Source organism: Paramormyrops kingsleyae, chromosome 20 (genome assembly GCF_048594095.1).
Source record: "Paramormyrops kingsleyae isolate MSU_618 chromosome 20, PKINGS_0.4, whole genome shotgun sequence".
Classification (NCBI taxonomy): Eukaryota; Metazoa; Chordata; class Actinopteri; order Osteoglossiformes; family Mormyridae; genus Paramormyrops; species Paramormyrops kingsleyae.
This window is the reverse complement of record NC_132816.1, coordinates 19,310,760-19,323,423: the sequence shown is the minus strand read 5'-3', so window position 1 is coordinate 19,323,423 and position 12,664 is coordinate 19,310,760. Positions and strand designations below refer to the sequence as shown.

At 43.4% G+C, this 12,664-nt stretch overlaps 1 protein-coding gene across 2 annotated transcripts; it reads right to left on the bottom strand.

Moving 5' to 3' along the window:
* Window positions 1-51: 51 nt before the first annotated feature.
* On the bottom strand, window positions 52-11,437 carry LOC111848353 (growth/differentiation factor 10-like). 2 transcript variants are annotated; one of them, XM_023820262.2, is made up of 3 exons: window positions 11,369-11,437; window positions 4,545-5,446; window positions 52-3,086 (listed from the first exon to the last, which is right to left on the bottom strand). In XM_023820262.2, the coding sequence occupies exons 1-3, from the start codon at window positions 11,418-11,420 to the stop codon at window positions 2,895-2,897; spliced, it is 1,146 nt and encodes a 381-aa protein (XP_023676030.1). In that variant the 5' UTR covers window positions 11,421-11,437; the 3' UTR covers window positions 52-2,894. The 2 variants fall into 2 exon arrangements, with proteins under 2 accessions (XP_023676030.1, XP_023676029.1); XM_023820261.2 differs by lacking the exon at window positions 11,369-11,437 and adding an exon at window positions 6,937-7,662.
* Between the last annotated feature and the right edge of the window lie 1,227 nt (window positions 11,438-12,664).

The following is a 12,664-nucleotide window of genomic DNA, read 5'->3' as shown; positions in this document are numbered from 1 at the left end:
AAGAAAAGCAGAGCTCTTGAATTCATAACAATGAAAAACAATTTTGGGCCATTGGGGATTATTTACCAATTATCTTTGTTTATTTTGTTCTAACACTTACGAAGGCTACTGCTGTATAATTTACAAGAACATAAATGCAGAAAACAGCTACTAATTTTTCAGGAACGAAGATATTTAAACAAACACATAAAATATACAGAAATAATAAACATTTTATGGAGATAACAAAACACACAATTCACAGCCCGGGGGAATCTTCTGAATTATAGTCCTATGTCGGGTGATTTTATAAGTGGAACAAGACACTTTTGTAAACAAAAACACAAACCCAGCCAGTAATAAATAGACGTGTTGTACAATGCTGTGCAGTCTAACCCTTATAAAACGCACTAAATAACAAGAACCACCTACAAATGATAAAGACTACCACTGTGCCCTTCAGGAAGCAAAAGAAAAGCCTTGAATGACACAAAACCTTTTCAGAACATTGCTTTCAGGCTGCAGTATCTCCACAGTATTATTAATATTCATATTGAAACACTGTAGCAATATTGTGTGTTAAGTGTGCGTTTTTCTGCCTGTTGTTTCCTTACGTAGTGATTCACCAAGACATCTGGAATTACGTAATGGTAGGAGAAATGAGGCTTGAAAACACACGGTGGGCGGGATTATCATGCATCATCAATCACTGATTGGTGTAATCTACGTCTCAGTTGGTTAAATTGTTAGCAGCGATTTGCTGCGCAGGGCAATCCCACCCGCCACGCGTTATGTCCAATGAGTTTACCTCACATGTCACCCCCTCATGCCGATGGTTCAAAACACTCCCCTGTCCGCATTCTGTTAACAGACTGCGGAAGCCTCAAATACCAGATAAGCCCCTTATTAACGGTGGCCAGAATGTGCTGTCCGGAAAGGACCCGAACGGCTTGTTCGCGTTTTCGAACACTTTTTGGTGTATCATGCTTTATTTCATCTGTAACATTTGAAGGCACTCTGCTCTACATCTAATTCTGAGCTATGGATGAAAGATAAAACATACAGATATACTTTTTCCTTTTATGCTGGGTAGTAAGTTTGTATAATGCCATTATAATGTGATCTCTTTCTGTTTAAATATCGTTAGCCTGTTAATCTTTATTCTTACGTTTAGTTTGCTACCTAAATACTCATAGCTAACGTCATCTATGCATAGCGGCTGCAATTACATCAACACTGGGATTTCTTTTTTTTTTCAGTTACTTGAATAGAGAGAGACAGCTCGGGATGAATAAAAACGATCTTGAAAAATATTGAGTACTGTACATCAATGGATGATAGAAACAAAAATAACCAAAATGCTGTGTCACTGGTTATACATTGAGCTTTTGTAGATGTGGAGCCAGTTAAATATTGTCCACTGACATGTCCATATGCTGCTAGGACGTCACTGAAACAGGAAGTGAGTGACTGTATAGAACATGGCACAGGAAGTGAGTGACTGTATAGAACATGGCACAGGAAGTGAGTGACTGCATAGAACATGGCACAGGAAGTGAAGTTAGTTTGCGTACTTGACCATACTTGTTTTCTTGTGTGCCTCTTTTACGTCATCTTCCATTGCTGAAGACCAGTTCCGATACTAAGAATGTAAGTACATAGGATGGTAAAAATCCCGGGATGTTGTTCTTTTCCCACCCAAAATACCAATGACATATTATTTGCATCCTTGAAGAATGAAACCAATCCCCTAATTTATTGCGCCCCAAGTTCGTTCTTGGAAGGAAAGTTCATAAGACTGGTCTTGCCAAGACCACAAGTAGGGTGTTTGCGTTCTTGGTATTGAGATTCACCCATTGATTGTATAACACAAGACAGGAAGTGAGTGACTGTGTACAACACGGCACAGGAAGTGAGTGACTGTATAACACAAGAGAGGAAGTGAGTGACTGTGTACAACACGGCACAGGAAGTGAGTGACTGTATAACACAAGAGAGGAAGTGAGTGACTGTGTACAACACGGCACAGGAAGTGAGTGACTGTATAACACAAGAGAGGAAGTGAGTGACTGTGTACAACACGGCACAGGAAGTGAGTGACTGTATAACACAAGAGAGGAAGTGAGTGACTGTGTACAACAGGGCACAGGAAGTGAGTGACTGTATAACACAAGAGAGGAAGTGAGTGACTGTGTACAACACGGCACAGGAAGTGAGTGACTGTATAACACAAGAGAGGAAGTGAGTGACTGTGTACAACACGGCACAGGAAGTGACTGACTGTATAACACAAGAGAGGAAGTGAGTGACTGTGTACAACACGGCACAGGAAGTGAGTGACTGTATAACACAAGAGAGGAAGTGAGTGACTGTGTACAACACGGCACAGGAAGTGAGTGACTGTATAACACAAGAGAGGAAGTGAGTGACTGTGTACAACACGGCACAGGAAGTGAGTGACTGTGTACAGCACCAGATATAGTGTGACTGGGCACAATATGCACTGAGTAACTATATATAAGAAATGATAAAATGTGAGTGACTGTGTGGAACAGTGTGTAGGAAGTCAATGGCTGTGTACCAAATGGAATATCAAGTGAGATCCTACAAACAACACAAGACGGGAAGTGTGTGTGCATTATGCTGACGTGGGAGCAAAGAGCCACTGCAGCACTGCAATCACATGTGGCAGGGAAAGTTGTACAGTTTGATTTTAGAGAAGGTAACGGTGATGATCTGAGCATGTGAGAATAGTCACGACCCAGGATGCACTGGCTAATGTTCAGGGAGCCACCCCTGGTGCTGCCAGTGACAACACACTCTGTCTCTCTCATACCCACCTCCCCCCCCCCCCCCAGCTGTGGCCAGTGGTCCATGAGCCTGTCATCCTGGCTGCCCTGTCCCAGAGCCCCCGCCTATCGGCAGCTGCAGGTCTCCACAGACATGCTGGGGTAAACCTTCAGGATCATGTTCCTGCTCTCGTCCAGGAACAGGACACTCAGGGCGCCCATCTGCTCAGGGACACAGCAGGGCTCAGGCACCCCCGGGGTGATCCCCACTGCCCTCACGATGCTCTGGATGGTGGCGTGGTTGGAAGGACGAACAACCTGGGTGCAAGAGGGGTGAGAGGCTTTGTCAGTCGTCTACCTTCACATCAACCCACCGCATGCCTCCAGAGAAGGTTTATAACAGTGAATTCAGTTAGATATGTCCCCTTATAGAAAACTGAGTCTGACTGTCTGAGGGCCGCCCCTAAAGGGGGAGAAAAGGGCAGGCCTTCAAGGGCCCAGACACTAGGGGGAGCCGATGAGTATGGAAGCAAGGATAATTTGGCCAGTTATAATTTAGCTTTGGTTTTGGGGGAGGGGTTGCCAGCAGGTATCGCTATTGGTTTGTTGTTTAGCTTATATAATTCTGTATAGATTGTCACAGGGCAAACTCATCACATTGCTTATTATTATAATGCCCTTGCTTGTATTGGAACTGTTTTTGCACAGTACAAGGACCATGCTCGAGATCGAAATTATAGTCAGCTGCATTAAATAGGGTGTTAAGAACATTCAATGGGGTGTTAAGTAAGTGTTAAATAAGAACTGCGACCAGCAGTGAATTGCAGTAAATGCCAGCTTTAAATGATGCTCGTCTGAAATAGTGGAAAACTGAGTTTTACACTCAATCACCCTTGTTGAAGAAACAGCTAAAAACCACTTTATGCTGGTAACTGGTTATAGCTGGTTTTAGCTGGTCTAAAATGGTCTAAGACGGTCGTGTTTCAGGTTTTGTTGCTCTATGATGGTTTAGCTGGATGGCCCACCAGTTGGTCATTCTAGTGTGGCCAGCTAAACCAGCTAGAATGACCATTACAAGCTGGTATGACTGGCTAGGACATCAAACCATCATGTGAAAGCATACCTTCAGCTGGTCAACTTTCATAAGTTGGTCAACCAGCTTAAGGTGGTGATTTTTGCAGCAGGGATATTGGAACAAGGTCATGGGCATGCAGTGGTAAGCCCGGCAGTAAGCCCAGCGGTAAACCCAGCAGTAAGCCCAGTGGTAAGCCCAGCAGTAAACTCAGTAGTAACCCTGGTGGTAAGCTCAGCATTAAGTTCAGCGGTAAGCTCGGCGGTAAGCCCAGCAGTAAACTCAGTAGTAACCCTGGTGGTAAGCTCAGCATTAAGTTCAGCGGTAAGCTCGGCGGTAAGCCCAGCAGTAAATTCAGCGGTAAGCCCAGCAGTAAGCTCGGTAGTAACCCTGGTGGTAAACTCAGCATTAAGTTCAGCGGTAAGCTCGGCGGTAAGCCCAGCAGTAAATTCAGCGGTAAGCCCAGCAGTAAGCTCGGTAGTAACCCTGGTGGTAAACTCAGCATTAAGTTCAGTGGTAAGCCCGGTGGTAAGCCCAGCAGTAAGCCCGACAGTAAGTCCGGCGGTAAGCTCGGTGGTAAGCCCAGCAGTAAGCTCGGTAGTAACCCTGGCGGTAAGCTCAGCATTAAGTTCAGTGGTAAGCCCGGTGGTAAGCCCAGCAGTAAGCCCGACAGTAAGTCCGGCGGTAAGCTCGGCAGCTCAGACCTTGGGCATGGGGAACCCGCAGGTCCCAGCGCAGTAGTAGGCGTCGAAGGCCTTGGGGGCAAGAATCCATTCACTCCAGCCAATGTCAGTGAAGTCAACCCTCAGGTAGCGCCTGGCGCAGACCCGCGGCTCGCTCCACTGCCGCCGCCGGGCCTTCCGCATGGTTTCCTCGTCAAAGCTGAGCACCTGGGGTGCCCCCGGGTCCAGGCCACCTTCAGGATCCCTTCTCCTGTGCTCCTTCTGTGGGACCTTGGGCTTTGGAGCCAGGTAGGAGCTCTCCCACATCTTGTGATTCTTCCAGGTGCCGTGCTCCACTTCGGGGAGCTCGTTGTTGCGGATGGGGTCTGAGGACCGTGCATCCCTCCTGACTCGTGATTTGGGGTAGGCATTGGGGGAACGAGCCGGCTCCTCAGCACCTGGGAACGGGCCATAGCGCTGCAAGCTGGAGGCCACGCTGTTGGGCTCTGAAATGGATAGGTCTTCAGCAAAGACCAACAAGTAGGGAAGGGCCAATGAGGACAGCCGCTCAGTACGCCTCAGATACTTCCTACTGAAATCAAACTCCACCATGATTAATGGCTCCTCTGTGGCCTGGGCCTGCTTGACAATGTCCGATATGTCCCTTGTAAGCCACGCTCCCCTCCTGGGCGGCATGAAGGTGACATTTCCCAGAAGCATGCCGTCAGCACCATCTCGGGATTGGCTCCAGAAAAGGACTCGGACTGGCGCCATCTGCTGGAGGACTGGGACATGGCAGGCCGGGCTCTGGGAGCGCTTACAGAGCCAGGACCTCTGCCAGGGACGATAGTCGAAGAAGAAGTGGAAAGCAGCAGAGAGTATCACCTCTGAGTCTTGGACGAAGGTCATGTTAAAGTGGAACAAATCCTTCTCCTTCCCGCCGTCTGTGAACACAGAAAAGTAACATGATTCTGAACTTGAAAGCTGAATGATGAATACTCAGCCTTTGGCTCTGAGCAACAGTGATATTTTTTGTCTATGTTTGACTCCTGGGGAGTTATGAAGGGATATTGCAGAGATATATATTACCTCTGTCATATGGAAATGCTTACTCAAGCAGCCCTCAAAACACTTTTTTTCCCCCTCCTTCAGCCACTGGTGTCTAACTGCATTAACAGCCTAATCACGTCCTCTCACATACATCAAAACTACGGAGGAAACTCGATAGCATTGCCGCGCAGCCATCATTAATGAAAATTCAAGGCGCCGTTGCTAGGAGATACTTAGCGCGTAGTACAAGCTGGAGCGGAGGGTAAACGGCGGCCGATCTCAGCAGAGACGCCAGCTTGTGTGAACGGTATGAGTCACTTCCCCTGAGACGACCGAGTCCCTGCCGTGAGCAAGTGCTAATGAAGTTTATAACTGCCACCATGCTTTGATCAGTACATCGCACGTCAGCGTGAGATGGAAGAATGATCCACCTGCACATTGCTGCGTCGTATTTTCGTTACACTGATATCCTATAATTAATTTTTCTCTCGGACTTCGATTTCAATTGCAGTCTGTTCTCTAGTGGATTGGCAGCTTGATCGATTCAGTTCTACCCCAAAAGCAGAGATTATGTTTACCACATTTCACCTTATGTATTGTTTTATTGCGGAAACGTACACCATGCCGTGTAATGTTATCTACACATTTAGCAAAACTTAGCATTCCGAAAACGATGAAGGATAATCATTAAAATCACTGTATAGGGTTTTTGCCCCTATGCGCAGTGACTGGACGGACTATTTGCAAATAGTCCACACGCTGTTACGTACATCGTGCATGGGCTTCAGTAATATACACTAACAATTAATTTTCTAAAACTGCAATTTGCGAGTCAATTGTTTGGACATAAATTACATTTAAGACATAATATCCCTAGATGGCGCCAGAATTCTCGAACATTCCCCCGTAGAACCGTTGATGCTGAAGCCCCAGTATAGCTACAATTACGGTGATGTTGAGTCCAAGCATTTCATTATTATTACATTGGGAAATTTATATATGCAAATTTATATATTTAGGATATAAGTACACACACACATTTATATATTATGTATAATATACATTACACACACACACACACACACACACACACACTATATATATATATATATATATATATATATATATATATATATATATATATATATATATATATATATATATATAATGAGCTCGGCATATTGAAATATCAACACACATTAGAATGAATATTGATAGGCCGACGACATTTTACAAAAAATATATAGAAATATGCTACGTAAAATATTAATGTACAGCACGAAAGTCGCTAATTGATATCATTATTATCCATTCATTTATTTATTTCGTCATGGTTATTGACCATATCGGACCAGCAATGTATGATGGGTGGAAACGCGCTCACCTGGAGTCGCCCTGAAACTTCGCACTGTATTTCCGTCTCTCGGACGGTTAAGTTCTCGGCTGTATTTGTCGTACAGTTTGAACATACGGCTCGTCAGCGTGTCCCGGGTAAAGCTGTCCGGCGCCGGTACGTCATGTCCAGCCGCGGAACCGCTGTCCTGGGTACCTCGGGGGGGCTCCTCGGTTGCCACAATCCCAAAGTGATAACTCAAGCACACGGACAACTGCAGGACTAATACCAATTTAGCGGCCATTCTTTAAAAATGCAGCATGGATTGAAAACCGTACACAACTTATTGGGAAGACAAAAAGCACAGGCAAAGGTGCTCGGTAATCTGTTTCCTTTCTGCGTCGGTAGCACTCTGAGGTTCCCCTCGATAACTTTTCCCTCCTCGGATACCTAAGCGTCTAATGACATGATCTTTTCTCCCACGCGCTTATGCACTTGTTGCTCCTTGCAGCCGGAATCCAGCGAGCGATTCGTACAAACAGAAAGATCCTGGCTCTCCGGCAACAAGCCAGCGAGGGGTTTTGCTGGTGCTCCACATATCCGCTGGAATGAGGTGCCAGCTACGATTGCTGGGCTGCCGATGTGCGAAGCCAGCCCACAACGCGCATACATGGGATTATTAACTCTGGGTGTATCGCGGGTCACCATCGCTTTTAGCACGTATTCTTGAAGTGTATACATTCAGGAGTATCATTGTCAAATATCCGTCTGTTTTACTTCAAGTTGGTGCTTCTGTACGAGCAGCCTTGTGTTTTGTGAAAAGAATAGTTAGAATGTCCTTATATACAACTCGTTTAAATGTCGAATCTTATTTGGAATAGATGTGTAATCGTTGGTATTCGCGTACACGTGTATACGGCATTAATCATCTGGGTCTGTCACGTGCCCAAAAAAAATGTTTTATTGAAACTTTTAGTAAGATGGAAAACAGTAGCATATAAAAGTTATGACAAGTAGAAAACACATGTTCACAGCTACACAAAAACTTCCATCTGCTTATCCAATACAGGATAACACATAAAACACGGCGATGTTCCTACGTAATTAGATATTTAACAACGCAAGATAATTTTAGAGTAACTATTCCTGCGATTTGAAAATCATCCTCCTGACCATCACGTATTTTCTACTACATTTGTTACATTTTCGTATTCGTGAACCCGTTTAAACATTTTGGGAAATAAGTACAACAAAACGTTTTTTGTTTTATGATTGAATTATTCAGTGCATGAATGCTGGATTGGCACATAAAACAAGCCTTTTCAATTCTAGCCTATTAAACGCTGCCGACTATTCAGTGAGTTGACTGTTTTTGTCAGCGTCGGATTACCATGATCAATTCTGTTGACTTTCTGACCTACTTGATATGTATTGCGCCAGTCCGGTAAAACAAAACTCGGAGTATCACTTAATTTCTTTAGCGTAATTTATCATGGGTGGATGGATGCTTCTGCATGTTTATTTAGATAAACGACTGCGCTGATCCAAGTAATGAATGAAGAAGTGCTTATTTGCGAAGCCTTCACAAGCTTCATAGCATATACGAGTTAATGACATATTATGAGGTTATTAACACTGTAAACACAAGCAGTACCAAAGACAGAAATGAACAAAATCAACTCGACTTTTTCCATTTCCAGACATTTCCTGTAAATTCTCTTTTTGGGCTCTTTGCGGGAATGCCTGCAAACATGATTCTTATTTCATGTAGGGCATAATGTGCATTCAGCCGTTGGGCTGTTAGATCAATTGTCGGAGTTCTTTGATTTTTTTTCCTTAAGGCGCTCTGTACATGACCTCTGCGGGGGGTGAATCACCTTTGCTGTTGTGTGTTGCCGTCTAGAAACCGCTGCACAATGCCGCCCTATGAAAGCAGGCGGGTCCAACAAACAGGGCTGTTTGGATCAGTGTGCCATTAAAATACCTTCCCCCGAGCCCGCAGTGCTCATTGGGGACCTCTTTTCACTTCAAGATTGTAAGTGTTTTAAATCTACATTAAAACTCCCCAGACCTTTCCACCCTGACACTTACTACCTAATCAAAATATAAATCAGGCGCCTGGTGATGACCGTTTCCCGGTGAACTACCTATATTGTAAATCCGGTAACCTGGCGTAGCCATTGAAGGCGTTTTGCTCCGCATTGCGTTTAAATGGAAAAGTTTCAGGCCAAGGAATTCAAATTAACTCCGGGTCACATAATTCCCCTTATTGAATCTAATCAACGGCGAGTCAAAAGCACCGTGGAAAACTAGCGGCGCAGCTTCTGCGCATGCGCCGGAGCCGCCGTGGTGTGACAGTTTTGTTAATTAAGCTTCTTGCCAAGAGAAGATGTTACTGAAAGTCCCGACTTAGAGCCACGTCTCTGTGGGGACTCACTCAATGTTTTCGTCCCCGATTGCCAAACAGTCAGTGGTCCAAAGATCCCAAGCCAGACAGTTACTCGCATTCGGCGTCGCGCCCCACCCCCTCATTCCGGCAAGGGAGTCGGTAACAGCCAAGTAAAATGAAATATGCGATATTACATATTCCAACGCGTGAAATATAGATTTATATACTGCAGTAATCACAACGGTCAATACAGTTGTGATAAATGAAAACCACAAATGAAATCTAACCAGAACAAAAAAAAATACAGAGAAATATTAAAATTTCAATATCCAATTCGTGCACAGAGGTGAAATCCACGCTCTTTTTCAGACGTGTCGTTGTTGGTTGGTTCTCCGGTTTACTGAGCGTAAAGAAGAGAACGACAGAAGCAGCCTTTCACTGACTAAAGTGGTTGAGACTACATTACTGTATAAATCTGGCCTATTTTTGACTGCGATTAAAGCGCCCACCTGCAGAGCGACGGTAAACTTTGGATGAACAATCTCACACTGCGACTTTTTCACGTGAATAATTTCTAATTAATTTAAGTGTAAACGAGTCGCCATGTCCTATGACAACGGGAAGAAAAAGTAACACAAATCCACTTACCTACATGCTAAGTGCTTCCTCAATGTTACACTTATTTTTTATTTTTCGTTTAGGTATTATGAAGTTTATTATTAAATGCCAGCTTTGCTTCGGATTTACAGGCCAATTACAGAAATGGTAAATGATTCTCTCTAAGACTCGAAAAATGTGAAGAAAATTCATTTAAACCTAGTTAAAAGAACTCTTTACAAATCATGTGCCTTGATTCGTTCTTCATTCAAAATAAAACAGACTGCTTGTCCTAATTTTTGTATCCATTCACAGTTATTAACGTCTACATCGAATGAAACAACCCCTTTGGCCAAGTCCGTGGAAGTGATGAATTCATGTGTGAAATTGAGGAGCAGATAAGTGTCCAGATGTGAAATCCGTAACAAAGGCTGATCGCATCCGTCCCTGCTTTATGTCCTCAGTCGCAATAGAGTTATAATTCGCATGACTGAGCTTCTTTATCACACTGTGAAGCACCTTAAAGCTATATCCTCATGCCACTCCTTCCACCTGTAGCATCCCCAGGTGATTACGTGCCGAATGCGATTTACAAACAAATTTTAAAAAAACTTCCACAATAATTAATCACTACTATAGAATCATCCCAAAACTCCGCGTTTATTTTTAAATCTTCTTTTTGCTCGCACCTGGTAACCAATTACTCCTCCAAGACTAACTTAACTTTATACTTTTTAAAACAGTATAAAATGGTGAGTTTAAAATAAGCTCAATAAATGTACTCAACGTAGGAAGCTACCGGTAAGGATCCAGTCAGATATCGGTGCACTTTGGCCTCATTTGACCGGACTGGTTAATATGTTTTCCACAGGGGTGTGGAATATGCACAGAGAGAGCCCCGAATCTCTGGACAATGTGGTTTGTGTTTAATGCTATCAAGAACACACGTCATGCCTCCTCTAGTGATTCGACTATTTGCGGGCATACAGCAGAACAGTGAAGCAATTCTAAATTCGAACTAACAACCCATACATCAGGATACTATGGTACACTCAGTTAAAACTGCATCTGTTTTCCAGACAGTTCCAAAATCCGTTTTATTTTGCAAGTTATTTAACCTTTCAAGATCCCTGGAACAATTCAGGCGTAATTAAGATAAGTATCGGGTCGACAAAGTGGGATTTCAAAGATACAATTGAAATTAATGAGCTTCTTATATAGGCTTCATTAGTAAATCAAATTATGTGCTACTGACAAACGAGCTTATTGTAATTGTCACTTTCTGTTTATTATTATTATTATTATTATTATTATTATTATTATTATTATATAGCGATAATTTATAATGTTGATTTAAAAACCTACATCGGAACAAAAGGTTAGAGACAAAAAATGTCGACAAATGCGTCTGTCATCCACAGACTTTTTTCATTAACGGAAAAAAACCCTGGTTAAAATCTGTCTTCGGCTTCACTTCTGACATTCGTCAACACTTACGCGACGCCGTACTGGGTCCAGTATGCCGAAGCCTCAACCGTGAAATAACCATGATTTTTCTGCGTTTTCTATGCCTCCACATCGCGCGTCCAAGGAAAAACCAGTCCCTGAAAAATGTAGCCTATATAAATTACCTGTTAAAAAGAATTAGTTCTATCATAAAATATAAATGATAACATTTCAGTTAAAGCAGTTAATCGTATTTGCTTGTTTTTTCATTTAATGTTCGCCGAGTACAAGTTTCAGGGAAGAATGAGGAAATTTAGCTGTTTCACACACACTGTAAGAGAGTCGGTAATTTCAATGATTTAACTGCAAAAAGGCGAGATTTGGAAAAGGGTGTAACGACTGGCTGGCTTTTATGAGAATTTTTAACTTTATAACATAATGACACTGAATCTCTGCTTTTACTCTTTAACAAGCCACTAAAAACGTGGGGACAAGCATCACAGCACCCGAGGAACGGCAACATTCAGTGTTACCAGAAATCTCGTGGTTTTACATTAAATTGGTTCGTGTACTTTTGAGTTGATAAGTCCCAAAAGCAATACACCGCTAGTAAAAAGAACTTCATAGAACGTTTACCGGCAGATCATTACATAATAGCCGTAACAATGGCGATAACCCTAATGTGACCTTACAGACGGGCACAACAGCAGTGGCTCCCGCAGAGATGGGGGGAAGCGAGAGCGATCCGGCCCAGGAGCCGCTACCGGACAGCGACCGCTGCGAGACCGCCACTGCTCCTCTTATGAGGAGAATTTAAGCGAGGAGGTCTGCACACCGTAAGTCATCGATTTCACAGCTAACAGCCTTCTGCTCTCTGAGACTAATTTAAGGTGAAAGAAGTATAAAAAAAACGGCTGTAGTGGTTTCTTTACTCCTGTATCTTTGAGGGCTTGTTGTTATTGTTCACCAGAGTCTCCAAGATAAAATCACATTTAATCTGGGAAAATTTCAACCCACACTGAACTAGGAAATTCACATATCACGCAATCCGAAGGATACGTTTCCCCTTTTTCATTTTAACAATGTTTTCTAACATTTTTTTACCGCTGGCCTGCCTCTCAGCAGGCAGATTGCAAACCGGCTCTTTTCAGTTCAGAGAGACATCTCTGGCTTTACACATTCATTTTTCTTGGCTGCAGAAAGGCCGCAGCAAATATGAGCACTGTTTACCTTTATGGAAAGGTCTTAGCAGTGACACCTTGTTAAGTTCCGGCTTAAGGGACATTCATTTAGGCGTGATTTGGTGCAAAGCCAGAAGCCATTGAAAATATCGAGTGCCCAAAGGAT